Source organism: Camelus ferus, chromosome 18, assembly GCF_009834535.1.
Source record: "Camelus ferus isolate YT-003-E chromosome 18, BCGSAC_Cfer_1.0, whole genome shotgun sequence".
NCBI classification, from domain to species: Eukaryota; Metazoa; Chordata; class Mammalia; order Artiodactyla; family Camelidae; genus Camelus; species Camelus ferus.
In genome coordinates, this window is record NC_045713.1 from 30,595,892 (window position 1) to 30,623,196 (window position 27,305).

At 48.5% G+C, this 27,305-nt stretch overlaps 1 protein-coding gene and 1 long non-coding RNA gene across 3 annotated transcripts in view; one reads left to right on the forward strand and one right to left on the reverse strand.

The window, feature by feature from the left end:
* The window catches only part of PRKCB (protein kinase C beta), a 297,800-nt gene that overhangs the window by 119,614 nt on the left and 150,881 nt on the right, over positions 1 to 27,305 (reverse strand). For both annotated transcript variants that reach the window (XM_032460851.1, XM_032460850.1), the window contains exons 4-5: positions 19,773 to 19,884; positions 17,101 to 17,229 (exon numbers count right to left, since the gene is read on the reverse strand). In XM_032460851.1, the coding sequence (XP_032316742.1) occupies positions 17,101 to 17,229; positions 19,773 to 19,884 (241 nt within the window). The remainder of the gene's footprint in view (positions 1 to 17,100; positions 17,230 to 19,772; positions 19,885 to 27,305) is intronic.
* On the forward strand, positions 7,294 to 25,306 carry LOC116657601. The gene is made up of 3 exons (XR_004312766.1): positions 7,294 to 7,438; positions 25,084 to 25,087; positions 25,296 to 25,306. It is a non-coding gene; the product is annotated as an uncharacterized LOC116657601 (long non-coding RNA).

Consider the following 27,305-nt stretch of genomic DNA (forward strand, 5'->3'; position numbering starts at 1 on the left):
CTTGGGCAAGTCAGTTAGGCTCCCTGGGTCTCAGTTTCCCCACCTGTAAACGGAGATGAAATGTACTCATACAGGTAGAGTTCAGCACTGTGCTTGGCACTTAGAAGGTCCTTGTTTTGTGCATTTTATATTTAAATTTAGAGAGCTGTTGATGATTTTGTCGAGGGAACTGCACTGTACACACCCCAACAAAAAAAAGGAGAAATAAGCAGAAAAATGCCTCAATGCATCCTTTGGGTCTGCTCACTCCTTGTGAATATACCCACGTGTCTTTCTCCACTAGCTATACCATAATTTCCTGCAGTCTTGTTCACTTTTCTTTCCTCACTTCCAAAGGCTGCTTGGATTGGGATTTATCAAACTACAGGCAAAGACAGTGGGTTAGACTGGAAAAAGAAATAAAATCAAAGGATCATTGATCCTCAACTCGGAGGGGTAGGCTCTTAGCTCTTATTCCAAGTCCCTGGGGAGACCCATCCTCTGAGCCAAGGCAGGCACCCAACGAGGACCGCAGAAGCTGGTGTGAGCGCTCAAATCCAGCCATCCGTGGCTGCTTCACGCAGCTCCGCAGGGGGAGGAGGAACAGACAATAGCGGTCTGTTACGGCCATTTCCCTTCCTGCCCCAGCTCTTCTTGGAGCCCAGCAGGCACCTGATAACTCAGTGGCATCTGACAGCCTGTGGAAAGCACACAGTCTCTCCAGCATCCAATCACCAGGTTTCTGAAGGGGTTGCAGGAGCAGTCAGCTTCTGCCCTCATTAAGAGCCCTTTGATGGGAAGAAGAGATGATTGTTAAAGGAATGGCCAGGCTCGTCAGCCTACGCTGACGAGGAGGTGGGCAGAAGCCGCCCCCCCCGCCCCCCCAGCTCTGACCTCCCGATCCAGCCAAGGTGGCCCCTCATTTGCATCTCATTTGCATCGCACACTTAACAGGACTCCAGCTCACACTTAGGGGAAATCATTCTGTCACGCGCTGAAGAGAGGCTCTGCCGTTGTGTTTGCGCAAATGATCCTGCGGGAGGGGGTCCGCAAAGCAACAGTCTCTGCCCTCCAGGAAAACAAGACCTCAATCAGACCACCGTGATGCGGGCAGATGAGGACCTCGCTATTCTGGGATGGACAACCAACTAAATAAAGCCACGGTTACATCATGCACGAGGCCAGACAGAGGGAAAATTCCAAATGTTTCCGAGAGGCTGTGTTAGAACGATTCAGGCTAATTGCATGCAAGTCTTGTACTATGGATGTCAAACTACCCCAGCATCACATAAATGAGCTGTCAGAGGCTTGGTCAGAGTTCCCACAGAAAAGGACCTTTCCCTTCTCTCAGAATATTTCCTGTTTTGTTTGATTGATGCGCACACACACTCTCTTCTTGGCAAAGATTTTCCACATTATGGTCCAAAAGCCACAGGACCCACCCCCCCCCACAGGACCCCTGGAGGATTATAGCATTGCCTCTCAGGATAATGGGGGTGCTAAGATCTCTCTATAAAGTCAGGCCTGGCTTCAAGTCTTGGCTCTGGCACTTACTAGCTTTGTGGCCTTAGCCAAGTCACTTAACCTTAATGCGCTTCAGTCTCCTCCGTAGATTGAGGGAAGCATTAGTCTCTACCTCATAGGGATTAAATGATACGAGGCATGTAAAAGTGCTTGGGACAATGCCTGGTACCTCCCCCATAAGAGATACTTCTCATAGTTGAGGAAACAAGAAATGGAGCTGTAAATACGCAATCAGCCCTCCATCTCTGCAGATTTGGGAGCTGACTACGTGGAACTTGAGCATCTGAGGACTCTGGCATCCACCAGGGGTCCTGGAAGCAATTCCCACAGATATCAAGGAAGGACTGAAACTACTAGGGCCACAATACACTCCGGGAACCCATTACTGTGGCTCTAGAAACCCTTAATGCAACAGGAATCCATTATTGTGGCTCAGATTCCTCACAAGGGACTACAAAGACAGCAGCTTCCTGCATATGACCTCTGTCCTCCTCTCCTGCTCTCCTCCTCTTGGCTCACTCCACTCAGAGGTGGTAGCCTCCTGGCTGTTCCCTCAAGCATGCTGAGCACACATGCCACAGGGCCTTTGCACTGGCTGTTCCTCTGCCTGGAATGCTCTTCCTCCAGGGAGCTGCATGGCTCCCTCCTTCATCTCCAGAAGTCTTTATTCAAACGTCCCCATCGCAGTGGCACCTTCTCTGCCATCATTATGTAAGTTTGCAAGTCCTGTCCCCTCCCCCATATGCCTTACCCTCCTTTTCTGCTTTATTTTTCTCCTTAGTATTTGTCATCTGATGTATTGTGTATTTTACGCCTTTACCTACCTTCATCGTCTTGTCACACACACACTACAACAGAGATCTAACTGCAACCCGTGGGTCAAATTTCAAACCGCCACCTGTTTTTGTAAATAAAGATTCGTCGGAACACAGCCACATCCATTCATCTGCATACTGTCTGTGGCCACTATCACGCTATAGTGGCAGTGTGGCAGCAACCAGATGGCTCCAAAGTCCATCTGGTCCTTAACAGGAAAAGCTTGTGGAGCCCTGAACTAGGATGCAAGCTGCATGAGGGCAGGACTGTCTTGTTCTCAGACAAATCCCAGTGAGCAGGCGTGCCTGACGCCTACAGGATGTCTGATACTGATACTCTTTTGTTGGTGGGGAGGGTATAGCTCAGTGGTAGAGCGTGTGCTTAGCATGCACAAGGTCCTGGGTTCAATCCCCAGCACCTCCATTAAATAAGTAAATAAACAACCTAATTACCTCCCCCAAATAATAATAATATCCTTTTGCTGAATGAGTGAACTCGAACTGGCGGTATACCTGTGCTGCGGGTATGTGGGGGCAGGCACCAGAGGGATGGTGTCGGAGCTGAATCCTGCTCAGGAAGCTGGAGTCACGAAGTCGTGAAGTGACAGTGACAGAGCATGCCATCAAAACACAGCACTCAGGTACCAGAAGAGTTTAAAGCGGCATCTTCCACGGTAGTCATGCTCTGAGTGTGGTCCCCGGGAAGGACGATGCGTCAGCCTCCCCTGGGAACTCGAGTCAAATTCAAACTCTCAGGTGTACCTCAGACCTGTTGAAGCAGACTCCCTGGGGTGGGACAGACACTGTGCGGGTGACTCTGCTTTGGGAAGCACCGCTGTGAACAGCAGAACTGAAGGGCGGGGAAGGGTGTCACTTTCCATCAAAAGCTCTTCAATGCACACTGGGTTCTTTTTTAACTCTATTACCTATACTAGCTTGATAGTATCGTTAAATAAAAATAGTTCTAAATGTATTCATCATCGCTTTTTCCTTTCTGTATTTCTGACGATGTGACATCTGGGGCCGTGCTAACTCTGGAGAGACGGCCCTTCCCAAGGCTAGCCAATTCCTAGAGCTAATAAAATCAGCTGCAGGTGGACCTTTCAGAAGCAAAGCAACCAATCCAGAGCCCACGCCTCCAACCATCTCCTTTATGGAGCTCTTCCCACTCCAGGCCACGACTCCCCTGCGCTGATCACGCCAGGGCCAGACAACTAGAGACAGCCCACAGCCTGCTGAAAGTATCCAGACCAGCCAGTCCTAAGCCCGCTTAGCCTGCCTCACCCATTCCTTCCACGGAAACCACAAGAAAAGGTCCTGTTGCCCATGCTCTCCTCCCGCTCCCTCTGCCTCCTGATGGACCCTGGTGCTGCCCTAGGTGGCCCCAGACAGCATGGCACCCTCCTTGGGAACTGTAAGTAATCAACTATCCTTTCAACGGCAATCTTCTCCTGATCCACTGGCCGCACCATGCCTGAATAAGATCTACATTTTAACCCAAAAAAACAAACAAGTATGGAGGAAGAATGGGGAGAGTGCCACAGGCCTAGTATAAAGAATAGTGTCAGGCGAGTGGCATCCAGAAGACACTGGAACTATATCCAAGTGCACAGCTAGTGTAAGTAGAGGTGAGTATTATTGCACGACAGTTTGGTTTCAGTTGCGAGTATGCACTTATCTGTGCATGCGTGGTAGGTAAAACGTACCCCTTGGAGCGAGCTGCCGTCAGAAAAGTATGAAATTGCTGATCTGGAACAAGGAAGGTGACAATCGCTGTCTCCTCTCCTTCTCGCAGGTCATTGTGCTTGATCAGGATGCTACTCTAACGGGAGTGCGGTCCGGCAGGAGTTCTTGGTCTGTGTTGGCGAGGGGACACGTGGCTCCGGTGTGCGGTGTTTGAAGATGTGGGTTGTGGGTTAGGGATTGAACTGCAAATGGCTGAAGGAGTTGGGGCAGCGTCACCTGAGATGTGAAGGATGCTGGGGCATCCAAGAGCTGCCTCCAGGTGAGCCAGAAGCTGTCCGCATACCTGTACTGGATGACCCAAGGTATGATACTAGTAGAAGCTTCACAAAGTTAATTAATACGCACTTTGGCAGCCCGGCGTGCCTGGCTTATTGGATTCCCTACCAACTGTCCGCCTGGACCACTCACCGCCCTTCCTCTCATCTCCTGACACATGCTTCCTGCCCCCAGCTTTTCCAAGCTCGTGTAAGCTCAGATTCCTCCAGTTAACCCCTCGCTCCACGGCCTGTGTGGTGGCTCTGATTCCCTGAATGAGACAGGAGCCTTGCAGGGCCCAGCATCCATGACGCTAAGTGAGAAGGTGGTTTTCCCACGGAGATGCGCTCCTCCCAGATGCTCAGACCACTTTGTATCCTCCTGTTTCCCGCTGTAACCTGAATACCTTTTTATTTTTAAGTGAAAACGCCTTCTCAAGATACTACTGTGAACTTTATTCTATCCCTCTCCCTCTCACCTTCTGGATGCCCTCAGTTCCCCCAGCTCGAGCACCCAGAGAGGCAGGGTGGGGTAGAAGTTAGAAGCACAGGCCCTGGAATTGGACAGCTGGGTTTGAACCGTAGATCGGCCACATCATGACTGTGCAACTTGAAATGAGTTACTTAACGTCTCCAAGCTGCAGCTCCTTCACCTGAACAATGGGGGTACAACGTCAAACGTTCCAGGTGAGCATTACCAGCGATGCTCCCCGTAAAGCCCCTCCACACAGGAAGTGCTTAGTACATGCTGGCTGCCTAGATCGTTGGGACAGTGTGTTAAAATCACAGACATAGCACCAGGTCCCCTGTATTCCTCAGCTGGGCAGATACCCCCTCTCAGGCCATTCTGGGTAGAGTCACTATCTCATCAAAGATTTGGCTTAGATGTTATAAGTTTTCCAGGATACATCGTGCCCAGGAGGATAATACAAGCGCGATAACAACAGTTAACATTTATTAGGGGTGCCTCTGACTCGTCTCTCTGCCTGCCCATGACAGGCAGGGTCTCCGAGAAGCTGGACTCCTCACCCCAGAAACCACATCTTGAAAACGCACCACTTCGGGAGGAAACAGAAAGGCCACTAACCAGGAAACTCCAAATTCAGGAAATCCAAAAACGATCAGCCAGGGAACTCAGAAAGGGTTGGGTAAACCACGCCAACCAGAATAGCAGCCAATACACATGGCGCCCCTGTCCGTACTAGGTGGTGTTCTAAGCGTTTGCATAGACTGCCTGTGGGGTTCCCACAACCAGGTAGCTCTGAGGTGGGGACTGTCGCCGCCCTCATCTCAACCTCCTGAGCCATCCAGCTATTCCTTCCCTACCAGGCAGGGACCACATAACCCAACCCCGGCCCTACCACTGTGAGGTTTAAAGAGAAGGCTTTCCCCATCTGTCCACCTCTCACCACCTAGGAATTCAGCCAGCCTCCGGGGCAGGTCTTGGCCAGTGAAGTCATCCTGTCTGCAACATGAGCGGGTCAACTTGAAGAAGTGGCATCACCATCAGCCTCACAGCCCAGCAAACACTGACGTGCATGCTCCCAAAGGAGGAAAATGGGTGAGCGGGGAGCATTGGGAAAACCGAGCCCTGGGAAGCGAGTCTCCATCAGCGCCAGGCAGCCGGGCCCTGCAGCATTTCGGCCCCTGCGGCCTGGGGAGAACCGCGCCGACAGCTGAGGCTGTGCTGGCTGAGTTCCGAGCACGAGCCCGCAGCCAGGAAGTGTTCAAGAAAAGGGAGCTGCTGTGCTGCTACGACCCACCGTCACCCCCCACCGAGGCAGGACAGAGGCAGGGTGGACCGTGTTCCAGAGCAGATCGCTCTGGAAGCAGCATCCGGTTCACAGCCCAGCTCCACCCCTCCCGAGCCGTGGGATTTGGGCTCATCGTGAGCCACCTTCTCTGTGCCTCAGTTCCCTCGCCTGTAAAATGGGGATGATATTAGTAACCGTGCTGCAGGGCTGTTGATAGGATGACTTGAGAAGACCCGCAAAGTGCCAGCCCTCTGCCTTATTTTATTTCCTTCGTAGTCTTTATTACTACTTTACTACTAGTATTGGTTTGCTGGGGTTCATCTCCCATCATTAGAAAGAACATCAGGGACACAAGAGCAGGTGCCGGCTGTCTTGTTCATGACGGTAAGCAGTGCCCCGCACGTAGGAGGCACCCAACCAGTGTTTGCTGAAGACGTGGGGGAAGCAGGATTCGAACTCAGGCCTGACTCCAAAGCTCAAGCTCTGTGACCACAGACGATACTGGCCTGTAATTAGTGCAGACTCGCAGCCCATCAGTGAGAAGAGCAGGCTGGGGGTGAGCGACTGGAAAAGCAAGGTATGCCTTCTCCCTCTGTGGCAGGAGACAGGGCAAAGCAGAGAAGAGTCGGGGGGGGGGGGAAGTATAGCTCAGTGGTAGAGCGCACGCTTAGCATGCATGAGGTCCTGGGTTCAATCCCCAGCACTTTCTCTAAAAATAAATAAATAAACCTAATTACCTCCTCCCACCAGGGAAAAAGAAAACTAAACTGAAAAAAAAAGAAATAAGAGTCGGGGTCATTTTACATGAGTGGCTCAAGCCAGGGGCTCTGTGCCACATATCTCTTCCAGGGCATGCAGGCCACTGACAAGAGGGGATTCTGAGCCCTGACGGACTGACATCAAAGCTTCATGATGGCTGAAACTGCCATGGCCAAGGTGGGTGGGGTGGCACACCGCAGCCCAGACTCTTTCCACCAGCGGCCGCCCCGCAGGAGCAGAGCACGGTCAACCCCGCCATCTAGTGGACGAGATGCAGCCCCTGTGCCATTCAGATTGTGGCAAGGGTTATGGGATCTCAGCGTGCACGCAAACACCAGGGGGTTTTGTAGAAATGCAGATTCTGATTCAGCAGGCCTTCACAGAACCTGAGGTTCTGTATTTCTGACCAGCCCCCAGGTGAGACTGAGGTCCAGGGACCACACTCGGAGCAGCCGGGTCCTACAATTTCTAAAGTGTGAACACCCCCAAGTTGGAGGCTTGGGGAGGCCACATCATGGAAAACAGAATTAGAAGGCACCAGAGTATTTGAAGTTTTTTAAGTCCAAGGAATTAGACCGAGAGGCAGGGTGGAGGGGGTCTGGAACAGGTTAGTGTGGGCTGCCTGCCAGGCAAGAAGCAGGGAGCAGAGGACATGCTTCCTGGGACAGTAGTGACAGAGATGCTAGTGACATGGGCTGCCAGACGATGACAAATAGAAACACCACGAGGGTCAGAGAGCAGGCCAGCTCCTCAGGTGGACGCTATAAAGACACATGGCTGGTGATGATGAAAGCTCAAAACCCCACAGGTGGGACCTGGGCCCAGCTCTGCCCCGCTGGGAACCACGCGAGTCCTCCTAAAGCCACAAACACTCTGTCACTGACATCATTCAATTTTCACCGCCGTTGTCAGTGGAGACCTTATTTAAATTAATTTTTCCTATTTAGAGATTTTTCTGTTCTGTTTCCTCTCCCCCAAAATTATAAAAGTGATACGTATCTACCACAATCCGAGAAATGACTCCTGAGACATATACAGAGATGATACCGCCCGCCCCCCATCCCCCCCGGTCTCTCTCCTTTCCCATCTCCCCAGTCCTCCTGCCAGCCCAGTGTTCCCAGCAGTTTGGAGCCTTCCACACCTTTCTTCCCACCCTTACAAAAATATACAAACATAACTTCACACATAGCAGGTGTCTGTTTGGACTGTTATTTCTTCAAAATGAGATCATACTAAATACATTTTTATGCAATCCTCTCACTTAAGGGATGTTCCTCCAGGTCAGGGACTGGCACGTGTAAGGGCCAGAGAGAAAATACTTTAAGCTTTGCGGACAATACGGCCACTTAATGAACCCACGATTGTACCACCAAAGCAGCCATCGTCAATATGGAAATGAATGGGCGTGGCTGTGTTCCAATAAAACTTTATTTACAAAAACAGGCAGTGGGCCAGATCTGGCCCAGGCCAATAGCTATAGCTCTAACCCATTGGTGTTTCATTTTGGTTTTAATGACTTCGGGGTTTTATTATTTAAACTTTTTAATTAATACAAGTATAGTATGAAGTATAATATACATATAGAAAAGCATACAGATCACCTTCGTACAGTTTGATGAATTTTCACAAAGTGAATATGTCTGTGTAACCAGTTCCTATCAAAACACACGCCCAGCTCCATACAAGCCCCGAATACCCATTCTGAGTCACTGCTTTCAACAACTGCGTAATATTCCCTAAAATGGGTATTAGTCTAATCAGGCTGATTCCAATTCTTTGCCACTACAAACAAAACATCAATGAACATGCTCGTTCTGGACGTCATCTCCTTGCAGGCTAGTGTCTTATTTCAATAGGATGGATTCCCAAAAGGGGAATTTGAGAGTCCAAGTGTGCGTGTGCATACACATTTTAATAGATTTTGCCGGACCATTTCCCCCCCGAAAGTGGTAGCAAGTCACAGCCCTGCAGGTCCTGGCAGTGTCCCCTCGGATACCACTCAGCAAGCATTTAGGAACAATGACTGAACACCCAGCACATCCTGAAGTGTGGGCTTGACATTTCTCACGAGACTCAGACATTCAGGGAGCAAGAGAAAGAACATTGGGTAGAAAGACTTCAGCTTCCTCTCTCTCCTCAAGTCAACTCCATCTCTTTCAGTGTCCAGACACCAACCAGCATGTCTTCACAAGCCGAAAGGCTTCCCATGAAGGGAGGATGGAGGATCCTTGCCCTGGCCTCACGGGTATGCAGACAACTGTCTATAATGCACGTTCCATAGACAGAGATAGGATTTAAGTCAACTTCATTACAAAAACGCTGAAGGGGGGACAAATAATGTGGGTGTCTTGCTAAGTTTGTTCTAAGAGAATTTGCTCTCCAATGAGTACACATAAGGTGTTTTGAATAAGCCTATTTTACTGCATTACAATTTATACCCCCCAACATCTAACAACTACTAAGTATGATGTAATCCAAGAGATTTTAGGTACTGTGGCCCCCCCAGTTCCTGGAGCTCGTGGGTGTGGGTGGGTGTGGGGCACCATGCCTGTCTGCACACGCAGGGATTTCTCTGAGAATAGTGTTCACAGTTTCACCAGATCCTCAATGGCAGCTGTGACATCACCAAAAAAAAAAAAAAAAAGAGGATTAACGTCACTAGGGGTCAGGATTACACACTTGTCAAAACTCAGCCATTGGACACTTAAGATATGTGTATTTCACCGTACGTAAATTTTACCTCAAAACTTTAACGTTTAAATACGTTTTGAATTCTTGTTGATGACGAGCAGGCTGAGTGTTTGGGGGAAACTGATGCCTCCAATTTCCTTTGAAATGTGTCAAAAATAAAGACGAACTGATGGATGGAGAGTGAGGTGAATGGGTATGTGACTTGGCAGATGTAGTAAATGTTACTGGCAGGATTTAGGTGGTGCCCAAATGACTGTTCACTGTAAAAGTCTTTCGACTTCGCTGTATGTTGGACATTTTTCATGATAAAACGTTGGGGGGAAGTACTAACCAGTAGTGTATACGGGAGAGGGAAATCCACAAGAACTGGGTCCTGTCCCCACTCCATGACGTGTGGTCTTGAGAAGTGACTTCCTTGCATTATGGGCAATGGTACTGTTGTGGTTTTACTCTGTTCTGCAAGATCTGGGCATCTTTCCTTTGGGGAAGAATGGCTTTGAAGGCAAAGGCTGCCCCCTAGTGGTCCCTAGTGGCCTAGTCTGTGATCATTTGATATCCCTGTAATTGATGGGTAATATTTTGAAATATTATTCCAGCTGGATTTTTCTTCATTACATTTCCTTCTCTCTCTTTTCTTCCCTTTCCCTTTAAATCATAGAACTAGTTCAGGGAAGCATCTGGCAGAGCATAAAGCAGACACAGCCTTCAGGTCATTCTGGCTCTATGTTCCAAACTTCCAAACCTCAGGTTTTAAAGAGGAAATGGACAGTGTCTGAAAAAAAACTCAAAGGGCAATGAATTCAACCTTCAGAAGGAAATTCTCCACAGTTAACAAAAGGAGGAAAGCTGAGAAAAAATTCGAAGAGTTCCAGGGAACTGGCCAGACCCCAGCTTGTCTCATCCCCTATTGTACCCCAAGGGTCTAGAACATGCCTGACTCACGGTGGAAACTCAGTGCATACAGTCGAATGAACAAGTGAATGACTGGGAGAGGGAGGGAATAGATCCCACAGGGGCTTACAACCAGAACGTAGGGAAGGGAAGACACATTCACCAGCTAACAGCCTCCCACATCCCCTGCCATTTCCAGCCTCCAGGCTTTTGTGCGCCGTCTTCCCGCTGCCTGGAATACAGCATCGTGGTGAGACTGAGGGCTGTGGAGCCAGACTGCCTGGGCTCAAATCTGAGACTCACCACTTACTCTCTGGTTCCTGCAAAGTCACCTAACTGGCTCTGAGCCTCAGTTCCCTCACAGATAAAATGGAGACAATAATAATTCCCATGACAGAGGATGCTTGTGAAGATTAATGAGTGGATCTGTGTGAAGTGCCTGGCATGTAATAAGAACTCAATAAACATCGCTAATATTATTTCTCTTATCCACCCTGCACTCAGCTAATTCCTACATATCCTACAGACTCAGCTCAGCCATGGCTTCCTTTGGTACCAAGCTTCATGGTACCATCTGCTCTGGGTGCTCACATGGTACCATCACAGTACTTGCTACATTGTAATATAATTATCCATATCTATCTTTCCCACTAAGCTGAGTGATCCTTGATGGTAGAAATGAGATCTCATTTGTCAGTGGATACAATCTGGTAGTCACGAGTGAATGAATGAATGAATGGGTGAATGAATGAATATCTATGCTTGCTGAGCCCATCTGCCCCACCTTCCTACCTGCAGCATGCCACCTTTCTCACACTGTAAACACCTAATCACTCCACAGACTACCCCGCCTCACACCTCACCCTCTGGCACAGCAGACCCAGGCCTTCCCTCTGCTCTTCTGGTCTTGTCCTGCCATCTTGGTTTTAGAAGGAAGCTACCCAAGTGGAATAAATCCAGATGAAGGGTCCTCATTGGTTTCCTTGCACTCGTCCCCCCTCGTTAGAGTCCCCACGATGGGCAAAGCCTTCTGTATCTTGAAACAGTTTTTTTACGTAACAAGAAGGGCTTCTGTGAGCTTTCAGCACCAGTTTCCCTTCTCTTAAGAATGCTTCTGAAACCTATTTTGGAATCTAGTGTATAGGTGGACGTGGTTCCCTCCTTTGCCAATAGCCTGTCAAGAATTTACGTCTCTTTGATGTTCTTCTCTTGATGTGCGGGTGTCAGACCTTGGGAGGGATGTAGATACCACAATACTGGGAGTTCCTAAGTCTTTCTGGGAGCTGCTTCAGTCTAACTAAGAAGGTTCCATACAGGGCAATACAATGACAAGAACCCTGACTGAGTATCCCAAAGAGAAACATCAAAAAAAATTGCTCCTTCTGCTTTTTTTTTTTAAGAACAGCCCCAATTTTCATGAGATGTAATTATGGGTATGGTTAAGGATTTGCAGATGGCTGTAATGAAGACAGAAACGTCAATAAAGGGGTATTAGTTGCTCTGTTAATAGTGAGATGTTGAATCGAGCGGGGGTATTTTATATATAAGGGCATGGGCTTCCTAAAGCATTTTACACCTTTGATGGAGGCTTCTGATCATCCTGCCTGCTCCATCTGTCCATATGTTTCCCTGTGGTTCCCCAAGTCCCGCTGCTCTGTGCTGTTTCTACACTGTCCAGGGAACAAAGGTAGTCATGGCTCCGACAGGTGGCTTCCAGTCCCAGTAACACTTGCTGTTGACCTCGGACCTGGTCCTTAGGATTTTCTGTGTGATCTCCTTCCTTTAAGAATGATGGTGGGAACCGAATTACCTGCTGAACTTCGGTTCCTCACTCCAGAAAGTATTGGTCTGGCGATCATCTGTGAAGTCCTGGAATCTATCAGAATCCTCTAGTGGTACCTCCTTCATACATACAGACATCCACTGATTCCACGGATATTTAGTGATGCCCATCACACCAGGAATAGAGTAATGAGTCAAAGCAGACACAGCCCTGCTCTCATGGAGCTTAAAACCCAGTGGGAGGCAGACATTAACCAACCCAACATAAAACCACAACTGACTCAAGTTCAAGTTCAGGGTACCATGAATGTCTGCAATGAGGGGAGGTCCAGGGAAGCTTCCTTGGTTGTGAAAATGAGCTGAGATCTACAGGAAGGGGAAGGGTAAACTGCTGGAAAAAGACAAGAAGGCAAACATTCCAGACTGAGGGAACAGAGTATGCAGGTGTCCTATGGTGGGTGGCAGCCTGGAAAGGATGGAGGATTAAACGAAAAGCAGGGAGACAGAGAATGGATAATGAGATCCTCACATTACACTGAGTCTGCCCTGAGGGCAACGAGACACCACTGATGAGTTTTTTAAAGAAAGAGAACGGATCGGATTTCCATTCTGAGCTTGACTTGCAAGACCGTGGACAGCAGATCTAAAGCCTGGATTTCAGGGGCCAAAGGAGATGAGGCCACCTTCAGATCTTTCAGAAGCACCTGTGGCCTGGTGCCTCTGGGGATGGTGGGATTTCAAAGAGCAGGTGACATTCAGAGCAGAGAGCAAAGAATCCTAGGCTGCAGAGTGGCAAGTCCCAACACTGGATGTGCCTCTACAGTCTGGATGAAGTGGGGCAGCTCAACACCACAGGCCATATCTGATCTGTCTGGCCAACATCAAGAAGGAGGGCCTGGAGTCCCAACAATGAAACCGGAAGGATGCTCAGGAGATCGGAGGGATTCCCAGGTGACCAGACCCTGCCCAGCTCCCCCTCCAGGCTGCACCCATGCCCCAGTGGCTATGAGTGTTGGCTGTTAATGGTTCACAGTTGCCCCAGTGTCCAAAGAGCTGCCCTCAGCCACACCGAAGCCATGGCGCCCAGGAGGTACCACCACCCTCCTACTTCTGATCCCAGTAACCTGTAGCAAAGACTGACTGCCTTAGCCAGCCCAGGCGCTGTCATAAAATACCATGGGCAGGCTTGGCTTCAACAGCAGATGTTTATTTCCCACAGCTCAGGAGGCTGGGAGTCCAAGATCAAGGTGCAGGTCAGTTCAGTTCCTGGTGGGAGCCCTCATCCTGGCCTGCAGACGGCCGCCTTCTTGCTGTGCCCTTATATGGCCGTAAAGCCACCAACCCCACTGTAAGAACCCCGCCTGTATGATTTCACGCAACCCTAATTCTCTCCCAAAGGTCCCACCTCCAACCACCTTTTCATTGGGTTGGGGCTTCAACATATGAGTTTTATGAATTTTAGGGGGACACAGTTCAGTCCCTAGCAGTGTCTGACCCTGACAGGACAGCCCTCTTGGCTCTGGGCTGTAATGCGTGGTCCAGAACCCCGCAGCATCGGGCTGAGGCTAGTCTTCAGTGGAGACCACACTCTCACTTCGCTTTTCCCTGCTCCGTCCTCACTCCTCATCTCTCATGAGCAGCCCCAATAAATCACTTGAACAAAAATCTCCATCTCGGCTCTATATTTAGAGAACTGCAGTCAAAGCATCCGTCCTTCTACCATCAGTCAATCAATGACCCCGGGCCAGCTGCTGACTGTGCCTGGAGTGGCAAAGAGGCAATAGCGGGGCACACCGACCTGCAGTCGGGGGGCCCAGATGCTCAACCCTGCTCTGCATGTGGCATCAGACAAGCCTGTCCAGCCTCACTGGGTCTGCTTCCCCGTCTGTATGTTGGTGATACAACCACCTCCACTGGATGCATGGATCACCATCAAAGCACTTGGAAAACCATAAAGTGCTATTAATAACACTGGAAGCTATTCAAGGAGTGCTGTCGGAACCCTGAGTGCACTGATATTCTGTCCCTAACTTTAAGGGAGCCCTAACTTTTCTTCCTTCCCCTTGCTATGGTTGAATTGCATCCCCCCAAAAGACACATTCAAGTCCTAACCCCAGGACTTGTAAATATGACCTTGTTTGGAGGTAAGATCTTCGCAGATGTAATCAAGTTATGATGGGGTCATAGGAGATCAGGGTGGCCCTAATCCAGTGACTGCTGTCCTTATAAGAAGAGGAGATTTCGACACAGAGACACACAGGGAAGAAGGCCATGCGATCATGGAGGCAGAGGTCCGATCTCTATGCATCTACAAGCCAAGGAGCACCACAGACTGATGGCAACCACCAGAGACTACGACAGAAGCATGGCACTGACTTTCCGTCACAGCCCCCCTGATGGAACCGACCTTGCCAGCACTTTGATTTCAGACTTTCAGCCTCCAGAACTGTGACAGAATAAATATCTGTTGCTCTAAGCCACCTACTTTGTGGTACTTTGTTACAGCAGCTCCAGGGAACACATATGTCCCCTATTCATGGGCGTGACTGGGACTGCCTGAAAATCATCCGCTTGTGATCGAGATATAACAGAGCCTCTCTGTATGATTAAGGGGGAAGACTGTGACCTTGAATTTGAAGAGACGCTGTATCGCACACAATGCAACTAAGTCCCCAAGAAACGCACGTAAGAGGTAACCTAGCTAAATCACAAAGGGAATAAATAAGGCGAGGGGAGATGGTGCGTGCAGGGAACTAAACTGAAAAGTAACCTAGTACGTCATACGTACTAGCAGACCAGACCTCGGTGATGACGTGTGTGACTCTCTAGGCCTGTTTACTGATAGGCAGAACCAAAATACTACTTGGCTCATCAGAGTTGCTGAAAAAATTTAAACAAGATATTGCCTGTAAGTGCTTTGTAGAGTGACTGACATTAAAAAACTCCAATGTTAGCTATTATTGTACAATGATGCTGATTACAAACGGTGTGAGCTCTTGGAAACAAAACTCTGAACCTCAGCATCTTCATTCATCGAACAAGAATAATAGATATTTCACAAGGCTGTTGCCATGACTGAAAGAAGCAACATGGAAGTCTTCTATTTAATTGAAATAGAATTGACACAGAACATGGTGTAAGTTTAAGGTGTAGTGCATTGATTTGATACATTTATATATTGCAATATGATCACCTCCCTGGCATTAGCTAACGCCCCTATCATGTCACATAATTTACCACTTCTGTTTTGTGGTGGGAGCAATGGATGGGCTACAGGGCATTATGCTACAGTTTGGTTTTGAGCACTGTGCCTTGGATGGGTTCCCTAGTGACATACAAACCAATGCAGTTCCCATGAAGTAACAGTAGAGGGCAGCAGGGCCTCATCTTTGCTCCTCCAGCTCAGAGGTCAGTGGGGAAACCCAGCTTCCCCTGGGCTTTAAATCTGGGGACCCTCAAAAGCATTCCTCTGAGAAGTCAGCCGTTTGCCTGGCTTTTAGAGGAAAAAGCAATTCGGTGGAATACACGTTCCTTAAGAGCTCACTGGGTGTTACAAACCTCGGTTTAAAACGGGGATTATATTTTACAGGGATATTTTCCAACCTTTATGTGGTGTAGGCTCAGCACTTAAGGGCTTCTGAATATTCCGGGGCCTCAGAAACAGACCACTTTTTGCAAAATCAATCCCTTCTATGATCAATTTCCTAAAATGTCAAGTCATAAAGCCTTGTTTAAATTATTAGTTATAATGTCTAAGAGGTTTGTCACAAGCCTTTGGGAGAGAATTCTTTCAAAGTGTTAGTCCCCTTCTGGTCCAGTTCAGTGTTGGATTTATCGCAGCTTTATGGATGAGCAGCTGCCAGTCCACTGCAGGCGGATTTCCATTTTGTTTGAGCTGCACGTGTCAGAGCCAAGCATTTCCTGAATGTTCCACTAGGAGGGACAGACACCAGGCTTCTCTCTGTCCCCTGGTCCCACTGCACCTCTCCAGCTAGCTGCATTATCCCTTAGTATTATGAAATATTTCAAAAGTGCAAGAGAACAGGAACTAGTGTAGCCACATCAGGTTTAAGATTGAAATACATCAAATACGTGGGAAGTCCCCAGGGATCCACATGGCACCTCTCTTCCCCTTCCCAAGATGTAACACTCCCCCAAACTGGTGTTTATCATCAAGACTCTATTTTCCCACTGGAAAATTTTGAGGAAGAACCAAGCATCCTTTCTCCAATAATCTTAATAAAGGAAACAGAACTGCACACTCCAAAGATACTGAGCCAAAGAGTGGGAAGGGATGGGGAGTGGGGAGGGGTGGGGAACCCAGAGGAAGCCGGAAGTCTTTGGGGGGGAGGGGGGAGTAAACCAATTTTCTTGTCCATTGTTACGTTATACAAAAACCTAGAAATAATAGATCTGTAGAGAATAAATAAATGACTAGTAAATAAGTGGGCAACAGAAATAATTTAAATTTGAATATTTTCCAGGATATTGGGATGAAACCCATTTCAAAGCATACGTGTCTGGCTTCAGAGTAGTTTTTGTTCACTGGCCAAAGCCTGCTGTAAAATTAAGGTGTTCAGAATCTTGTCTGCTCTACTGGCTCTCGACAGAACCTTCGAGGTCTTTGAGAAAAGCAGCGTACTCTCCTGGTGCCCCATCTCTGAGCTCCAGGGCACCGGAGGTGCTGAGAGCGGAGCTCTGCGGGGGGGTGCGGTTTCTAAGGATGCCTGCTACGGGGAAGGGCTGTAACGGGGTCGGGGGGAGGAAGGCAGGAAGGCAGCGTCACCGCACCTCCCGCCCCGCCCGCTGCGCGGTGCATCCCTCCACCAGCCTCCCCTCCCCCAGCATTCCGGTCCGGCCAGGTTGGGACCAGCGGGTCGGCGCAGGAGCCCCAGCGCCACCTACCGACGACGATGAGGACCTCCCTCTCGATGTGGGCCTGGATGTAGATGCGGCCGCGGCGCTCCGTGTGGTCCGTGCCGCAGAGGCTGGGGACGTTCATCACGCAGCGCTTGTGCACGTTCATCATGCAGGCTGCGGGGGCACAGGGAGGGGTCACGGCTCAGGCTGGCCCACACTGGTCCCTTCCTGTCCCCCTCCTTCCCTCCGAGGCTGGCGGGGACCAGCCCACCCTGGCCGGACCTCATCAGAAGGGCTTCTCCAACTCTCCTCCCAGCCCCCCACCCCCCCACCCCACCCCAGTCCCTGATGGAGGTGAAACGTGTCCGTTCTCCCCGATGGCTAAGGTACCCCGCACACCCCCAACATGTCTAAAGCCAGAGTCACCAACTTCAATGCCACGGGCGGCAGGTAACAGGGAAGCTTTGAGTGCAGCGGGACTCCACCAATGGGAGAACACAGCAGCCCCCACTCAGGCGCAGGACGCCGAGATTTTCCCACTTTTTAAGATAAGCAGGAATCCTGATTTGTATGTGACATCGCCCGATTCTTAAATACCGACAGGCTAACAGGTTGGGTTCCCTGGAAAGAGTCTGAGAAGGGGAGTTGGGAGCTGGCTATGAGGAGAGCTCCCGTCCTCAGATGACCTTTCAGAGTTGTCCCAAATTGACACAGGAGGACCAGGCCTTTGCTCCCCTGCATCTGCCCGTCTTTGGCCATGAACTACCCCCTTGGGAGGGACATCATCTTGGGATTCGGGCAGAGCAACAGAGTATCGACCATAACTAATTGCGAGAGAATTTAGACCCAGGGTGGGAGGAATGAAATGTATCTGCAGACTGAATCTGTCTCCTGTGTGATACGATGAATACATGCCCCCTTCCCACACTCCATAGGGTATTGGTGCTTCTTTCAATGTGGGGTTGGTTTTCCCTAAGTCTTCTGGAACCAAAGCTGCTTCAGAAAGGTGAACCAGGAATCCAATGTTCTCTAGGGGGACCCTCATTCCAGTCTGAGAAGCCAGGAGGAGAGGCTGGGTCACCCCAGGGGGCCTGCATTTCAGGGGATGCCACAGGAGCTGAGGGCATGGCATCCCCAGGGGGCAGGGGGTAGGTACTGAGGGTGCCCCTTCTCAGCCCGCCCAAGCTCCAGGGGGCAGCAGACAAATTACAAAACTGGAAATGAGTTGTGGGGAGAGGATGGTGGGGAGGAAGGGAGAGCCCACTGGAAACCGAACGCCTGTGTCAGGGCCCTGTGTCAGGGCAAGCTCCCTCCCACCATGTGCCTGAGGCACATTCCCGGGCCCCGCGTGCTTATAGGAATCAGTGGCCTACAGGCAGGAGGCATCGGAATCAGCATCGGCATCGGCATCACTGGCTCTCCCTGCCTCTGCCATGTGTCTATTTGGGAGCCCTCGCTCGCCACGTGTGTCTCTGTGGCTCTTGCCCTGTGGCTATTTGTCTCCTGGTACCTGCATGGATGTATGTCTCTTTGCTGGTCTCTGGTCCTCTGCTTCAGGGTGTGCCTCCCAGCATCAATGAGTTTCACACTCGGCACCTGTATCATGTCTCTGTCCCTGTCGCTCCGTGTCTGTTTCTGTCTGTCTCTCTGCTCTCCCTCCATCTCTGTATCTCTGCCTGTGTGAGTGCATCTCTCTCTGTGTCACTTCCAATCATTCTGCCTGGCCATCTGTCTGTCTGTCCTTCCTTCTGCTCGAGTCTCTCTCTAGCTGAGTCCCTCGGTAGCTTCGCCCACGGCCTCCTACACCTGGGCACATGTGTCGTCTGCCCCTACATCCGTCTCTGTCTGTACTAGTGTGTTTCTCCCTCGTGCTCCTTTCCACCTCATCCACACCCACACTCCTCTGTCACTCTCTGCCCCTGGGAGTTTCTCCCTCTGTCCTCGGCCCTGTGACAGGGACAGTCTGGCCTCATGACTGCTCAGCCTGTGGCAGGTCAACAGGCCTCTGGGAGCCACCAGCACATGGAGCCCCCATCCCTTTGCAGCTGCAGCTCTCACCACCTGCTCATGGGCCATTCAGCCTTTCACTGCATAGAGAGAAGTCCTGCCCCCTGCCTGTCCTGTCCCATCCCAGCCTGGCCAGAGAATCACTCTCTTCCCCCTTCTAGCATAAACCTGCGGGTGCTGAAGGCAGGCTCTGCAAAGAATTGCATCAGCCCCACATGTCAGTGTTAGAAACGGCTGTGCGCTCAGCTGCAGGGATGGCCCTGATTTGTCCGTGCCTTCCTTTGTCCACACCCGTGGACTGTCCCCTCCCACACTGACTGTGAACCTTGCCATGAGTCTTGCTTTGATCAATGGACTTGCCCTCTTAAAGCAGTTGGGACCTCCTGTGTGAGCAGGCCATGGCTAGCCTGCTCAGGATGAAAGACACATGGCCTTGTCATCCCCACTGCCCAGGTGACAGTCAGCCATCCTTCCAGACATGCATGTGAGGCCCTGTAGGACCAGACAGCTCTCCCACCACACAGGCATGAGTCAGCCCAGCCCAGACCCAAAGGATAGCCTTGCAGAATCATGAGCTAAATAAATTATTATTCAGCAACAGACAAGGGGTACCCTGGCCCACCCAGGATTTGGGAGAATGTGCTACAGGCTTGGGTTCCACAAGGAAGCAACCCAGGCCACAGAGGCTGCCAGAGAGCAACGGTACTCACTGTCACACTTCATCCCCTGGTGGATGAGTCCATACAGCAGTGACCCACAGTGGTCACAAAACGTGGGGCTGGAGTATGTGTGGATCTTGAACTTGTGTTTGCTCCGGGGGTCCTACAGTCAAAAGAAACAAACAAGAGGCAGCGTCAGTGGGGCATGCCAAGGTTTCATGCTGCACTAAGCATCACTGGAGAACTCCACGAGAACTGAACTTGACCCCCAGCATTCATCATACCTGTCGGGGTCACCGTCAGAGCTCTGTGCCCAGACATGGTGCTTGATAAATAATCATTGAGTGAATGAGTGAACGAACGAATGAATGAATAAGACAGCTGATGGCTCCCCTTCCAGCCCCAGCACATTCACTGTGCCTGCAAGTCCTCCATCTGGGAACCGAACCTACTGACTCCTGCCCACAGCAAGGACTCCAGAGGGCCAAGCAAAATACCAGACACATCAGTTACACAGGTCCCCTTGGTCCTGTTCCTCCCTCCTTTGTCCTCCAGGCAACTTCTGGAGGGATCCAAAACCCAAGTATCAGCATGAAACCTCCCACCTAAAGGTCATTTGTTAGTAGTTCATCATCTACAGGATAGAGTTCAAGGTCCAACAAACAGTCTGCAGGTTGTGGCACAGACTACTGGTTTTCCACCATCACCTATTCTTCTTTTTAATAACAGAACCCTGGAGTTGTAGCAGAGAGCCTGGCTGCCCAACTAGAAACTACATTTCCCAGCCTCCCTTGCAGTTTGGTGTGTCCATGTGATTGAGTTCTGGCCAATGAGGTGTGTGTGCTTCAGTCATTCCTTTAAAAGGAAGGTGCACAGCCTCCCTGGCCCCTTCAGCCCTGCCTACCGACTGGAAGATGGTGAGAAGTAGAAACAACCACCTTGGACCCCAACTTGGAGCCATGTGTTGAAGGATTAAACCACCCTCCCGGCCCTAGACTTTGCCCTTTTGGACAGACAGCTGAGAGAAAATCTACCTTCTGTCTTATTCAAGTCATTACATTTGGGGGCTAATTGTTACAGCAGCTTACACGGTTCCCTAACTAACTAAAATGCCCTTCGTAACTGTAGAGCAGTGGTTAAAGGTACAGATTTTGCAGCATAAACTGCCTGCGTGCTTCTTTGCTGTATGACTTTGGGCAAGTTATTTAATTTCTTTGTGCTTCACTTTCCTTGTCTGTAAGATAGAGATAATGATACTGTTGTAAGTTTATAGGACCACTGGGAAGAACAAATGAATTAACCTATGTAGAGGTATTAGGACCACTTGGCACATGGTAAACAGTATAAACTCTTGCATTATTATTACAAAATCCCCCATGTGATCCCAAATATGCCCCCAAACACATACTAGGCTTTTAGGACATAGGATTTGTTCATACTCCCAAACATGCCACACCCCTCATGACTCCGGCTCTGCGCATATCTTTCTCCTTCAAGAGATGCTCTCACTAAAAAAATTCCTTCTTCTCTCCCCCAACCCAGCCTGAAATTTGCTTTCTCTGTGAAAGAGTATATTGCAGAAGTTAAAAACAAGGGCCTTGAGTGTCAACCCAGGGCTGATCTGACATCCTCACCTTTGTGATACCCACCTCTTCCTTAATCCATTCATTCATTCATTCATTCATTCATCCATTCACATTTATTTATTGAGGCAGGTGCCTTTTCAAAATATATTCTAGTAACAGAGACAGAAAATGGACAAGTAAGAAAATAAACAGAAATTATTTTATGTGCAATTAAAGTGATAAGTGTTTCTCCCTTAGGAAACTGTTATTTTCAAAAATTTTAAAATAATCCTTACGCCTACTAGAATGGCTAACATTTTAGAAAATTGATACTGGCAATACCAAGGGCTGGTGAGGAGAGAACACAGCTGGAACTCATACAATGCTAGGGAGTGGGCAAAATGATAGAGCCAATTTGGAAATCCATGTGGCTGTTTCCTACATAGGTAAACATACCCATATCAGCTATGACCCAGTAGTCTCACTCTTGGGCGTGAAATGAACGTATGTATCTATTAAAAAAAAAAAAAAAAAAACCCTGAACGTTTACAGCCATGTTACTTGATAATAGCCAAAGTCTGGGAACAACCAAAGCATTCAACATTCAACCTGTGAATGGATAAACAAAGTGTGGCAATTCCACACAATGGAATACTTCTCAGCAGTAGGAAGGAATGAACTTCTGCCAGTAGTTCGTGAATCTCAAAAGCACTAGGCTTAGAGAAAGATGTCAGACAGGTGCCTTATGACTCCATTTCAATAAAAGGCTATATGCTGTATGATTCCATTTAAATGACATTCTAGAAAAGGCAAGACTATGGGGACAGAAAACAGGTGGTTAAGAAGGGTTGGAGTTGGAAGGGGATTAATGACAAAGGAACAACACATGGGAACTTTTGAGGGGTGACTGGCATGTTCTGTATATCAACCATGGTGAATTTTACTTTATGTTAAAAAAAAGTGAATTTTGTTGCATGAAAACTCTATCTCAATAAGCCTCCCTAAAAATCCTCCTTCAATGAATACTTGTTGGCCTGCATCTTTTTATTGGGCTATACAAAGCTTATTTTGTGACATTCCAAGCCTCTGTGCTCAGGCAGATAGAGTTGGCCCTTGCACAGCTCTGGGCTAACTTTGAGAGGCTAGGTCTGCCCTGTCCTGGCTGTGGGACCCTGCAGGGCTCCCAGGATGCAGAAGGACCCCATAACCACCTCCCCTGCTCGAGAATTGAGGTGTTACCCCAGTAACAACAGCAGGTCCTGGAAATCACAAAACAAAAACTTAAGACTCCCAGTTGATGGCTTAACCAACCATGTTTCCATTCTTGGGCAACAAGACTAAGGAATACATCCGGTTCCTAGAAAGAGTCCTGGCACTCGGTGCCATAAAACGCTTCCCCTGTGCCCGCCCTTTGAGAATTCACCTTAAAGTTGAGAAATTAGTGCCTCAAATCCACCTAAAAAAACCCCCACCTGTTCATGACTAGTATTGGCCTGTAGGGGGAGCTCAAGGCTTCTCTCATTCCCCTACCTAGTCTCTAAGAAGGAGGAGAGCCAATTGGGTGGGTCAGTTTCCAAGACACTGATTGGCCCAGCCTCGGTGGGCGGAGCCTGCACAGGCTTTAAAAGCCGTACCTGCCATCTTTCTCTCTCGTTCATCTCTCCTAGGAGGCTGCTGAGTCCAGATACCATGATCTTGTCCTAAGAAGGTTGGGCATGAGTGGCCTGGGTCAACTCCACTCCAAGCCCTGGGGTTAAGTTCTCTCTCTCCTCTTGGTTCTTGTATTCCCTCTGAGTTCCCTGATAGGCTGACCTTAAAGGAGCCACAAATTCGTTTTCAGCAGGTTTTTAACTTCCTTAGGTCTACCTAGCGTAGAGGAGTCTCTGAGGGCCTCATGGGCTCTACTTCGAGACTTGAGGCAAAACCCCAACTAACAATGAAGTAACCCTTTGCTGGCTGTGCACTTTCTTCCATGCATCTCAGCAGGGAATCCCAGCGAGAAGGAGTCAACAGTTTCTGACCAGATATTATCATCAAGAACCTTCTCCATCTCAGCATCAGCAGATGCCAAGTGGCACAAAGAAGGGAAGGAAAAAGAAAACATCCTCGACTGGCAGCAGCCCACATGCCAAGTGACAGCCACGTGGAAGGTGTTACTCACTCCCATTGCAGTGATGACGAACCAGACCCAGATGAGGGAGCAGGACCTTCTCCAAGGTCAACCAGCTGGCCCCCTGCAGAGTTGGGCCTCACCAGGGTCTGCCTATCTCCAGAGATGGGATGCACCAGCTTACACTCTCTTTTCTCCTCAAGCCCCGACTTCATTGATGCCTCATCATTCAGGTCCAGCTAAAATAGCACTTCCTTCCTGCTTTCCTTTGTTCATTCACCCAGGAAATGTTTCCTGAGAGCCAGGTTCTTCCTAAGCACTGGGGATTCAACTGTGAGGAAGGGAGACAGAAGGCCTGCTCTCATGGAACTTACGCTTTAATGGTAGAGAGGAACTAAAAAGAAATGATTTCCATGCACTACCCCCCAGCATCTTCCCCAGCTTAGCATTTAAAGCACTGTGTTGTAATCGCATGTTTAATTGCATCTCTCTCACACTTAGCTGCAAGCAACACAGGGGAATTTTGCCCACCATGACATCCCAGGGCATATACTGTACCTGGCATACGGAAGATGCTCGATAAATATTCCATGAGTCAGAGTTAACATTTATTGGGCATTTACTCAGGCCAGGAGCTCGTGGAGTTACCAGGCATTAGCTCATTGAATCCTCATAACACTATATGAAGAATGTACTATGTACTGGCCCCCACTTTACAGATGAGGAAATCGAGGGACGTAGAGATGCAGTGACTTGCCCAGGGCTCCCCAGCCTTGGCGCCACAGCATGTGGCACAGTGGTCAGCACGGAGTCAGTGGTCAGTTAGTTGTGATGGAGGTCGTGGGGTTGCAATCACCACACAACGCACAGGCACCCCCGTCAGGCTCCAGAGATGCAAGGGCAAGAGAGTGGGGACACCTGAGTGTCACCTGGCAGCCTCCCAGCTCCTCAGCCTTCCCAGAGGGTCTCCCACCTGACAGGGGGTTACAGATGGGGACACTTTTCATCCCACACAAATATGGCACCAGCCAGTGTCCAGTCCCTTGGAGCTCCCCATCCCCACCTCCAAACCAGAGTCTTCCCTGTGAACGCCCACCCACCCAGGACCAAAGGACAAGCAGATCCCAGCTCAGCATCTTCAGTCCATCACCTGACTCCAGGCACAAGCAGCTAAGGAGGAAGGAAGCACAGATCAGAAATCAAAAAAAAAAAAAAAAACTTTAAACCTCTAAACCAAAACCTAAAATAGCCTCTTTCAGTCTGAATGGGCCGTGCGGCTTTGTGCACAGGTGGGCTGAAATCTGCCTGGGCCGAGGCAAAGCTACAGGGATAAGGAAGCTGAGTTGAAACACAAAGGCCAAGAAAGCACAGGCCAACGGTGTCAGTCAGAGGAGGCCATCACAGAAGCCTGTAAATTCAGACTGTATCGTCCCCGGACCTTTGCAGGCCACAAAATATACCCCGAACGTACATTTCCCAGGAGGTAGACAGGCAAGGCCAACCTGAAGATCCCAGTTGGAAATACCGTCAGAACACAAGGAAGTTTACAAACATGGGCTCTGGTGTTAACTGTGTGGCCTCAGGCAAGTGCCTTAACCACTCTGAGTCTCTGGTTCCTTGCCCCATAAAAATGGAGATAAAAACAGTATCCACCTTATGGACTGGCTATGATGATTAAAGCTCCCAGCACAGTGCCCTGCACACAGGAAGTACAAGCTCTTGATTTCAGCAATCCAAACAGAAAAAAGAATCATGGTAACACTTTCGCAAACTTCAGTCTTGAGTCGTTCTAATTTTGCATGTGTCCATACGAATCTGTAATATTACTTACTTGGAGCTTTTCTTTAACTCAGCATGCCATTTCTACCTAAACCTATTTAAAAAGACAACTCAGTTAAGCGTGTGAACTCGTGGGATCGATGCGCAAATTATGTTTTTTTCTAATACACTTTAAAAATGAAATTTTAAGATGCTCATCCCAGTGGTCTCCACTGGCAAGCTGTGGAAACACATACACATTTACCTGGAGAGTGAGCCAATTGGTTTTACCCCATGGGGACAATTGGACACTGTCTATCAAAATTCCAAACGCTTCTCCACTTTTGACCCAGCTGTCCCACTCCAGGAATTGATTCTGGAGTTAAACCCACATACACGGGAAATAATATATGTACATGGTTGTTCACTGCAGCATTATTTATAATAACAAAAGATTTTAAATGAGCCACGTGTCATAGGGCAGGAGATGCTTAAATAAATCATAGTGCAGCTACACAACGGACTACTACTCAGGTATAGAGACCAAGAGTTCTCTGCACCACTATGGAAAAATCTTAAGAGTATATTTTTAAGTGAAAACAAAAAAGAAAAAGCAAAACCCAAGGTACAGAAGAGCATATGGTGCCTACTACCTTTTGGGCAAGAAAGTGAGGCGGGGTAAGAAAGACTGTTCTAAATTACTCGTACCTACATAAACAAATGCCAGAAGGAGACAAAGTAAAGGAAGCTAATAAAAGTGTTTCTCTATAAAGGCAGGAGGAGAAAAAGTGGATGGGGAGTACGACTTCTCCATATACACCTTTGTAGACTTTGGATGAAAGTAGAATATTTTAGTGTCGATCTGGGTACCTGAAAATCTCATAGCACCTGCCACCATGCCAGGTAACACAACAGAACCACTATGCTCCAAACTGCAAAGAGAACGCCAAAAATTCCCAAGACAAAGAGGCAGGGAAGCCTTCACTAGGACTGTGTGGACTGAGATTTTTGTGAACCTGAAATGAGCAGAATGTTAGAAGCTGTAATTACACACACGCTGCAGTTATAAGGCGGACACTGTAATTTGGTGAAGATCTTTCATTTTGTTCCTGGAGAATAGAGTGCATAGAACTGTAACGCTGTGTAAATGTTCGTGGGCCTGGGGACGGTCTGATACACTATGTCCACTGCTACCACACTCCCGCCCCCCTGAGCAAATAAGTAATTGTTCCATTTAAGGACAAGCTTCTTTTGTGTCAACTCTGGTAGGATTTTAAATATGATTTGCTGGGTTATGATTTGCAGCAGAGTCAGTGTCAACATTAAGGGTTAATTAATAGCCACGTTCAAACTTAATGACCAGCTCTCACAGATATTAGCTTTCGGACTCTGGGGCAAAGTATTTAACCCTTTAAGTTTTTCATTTCTTCATCTAAAAATGGGCTAATAATAATGTCTAATTGCTAAGCTGATGGGAGAGTTCAATGAGTTATTGTAGGAAAACTGCCTCAAAGTCACTGGTGGAAATAAATAAAATGTTCACTTTTACCATTCATTTTCTGTCCATATCTTTTATCCATGTTTAAATTGAAGTCCATTTCTTTCTAAATAATTTGTAACAAGTTTTCTTTATAATTATTAAGAATATTAACCACTCCACTATGATGTTTACATTTTCCCAGTTTTTCATTTGCATTTTAATTTTTTTGTTTTTGTTTTTATTTTGGGGGGGGGTAATTAGGTTTATTTATTTATTTATTATTGTTATTTGTTTTTATTTAACAGATGTTATGAGGATTATACCCATGACCTTGTGCATGCTAGGCATCCACTCCACCACTGAGCTATACCCTCCCCACGCCTGCATTTTAATTTTGATGATGTTTTTTTCTTTCAACATATAACACTGCAAGTGTGTGTGTGTGTGTGTGTGTGTGTGTGTGTGTGTGTGTGTGTGTGTGTGTGTTTAAATAAAGTGCAATTTCTCCCTTTTCCTTTATGGTCTTTGTTGATATATTTAGAAAGTCCTTCCCAGTATTTTCTTCATCCTCTTACAGTCTCACATTCTACGTTGAAATCATTATTTCCCTTGGAATTCACTTTAACAGGAGCTTCCTGAAGAAAGCCCTTTATTTTTCTTCATGTTTAGCA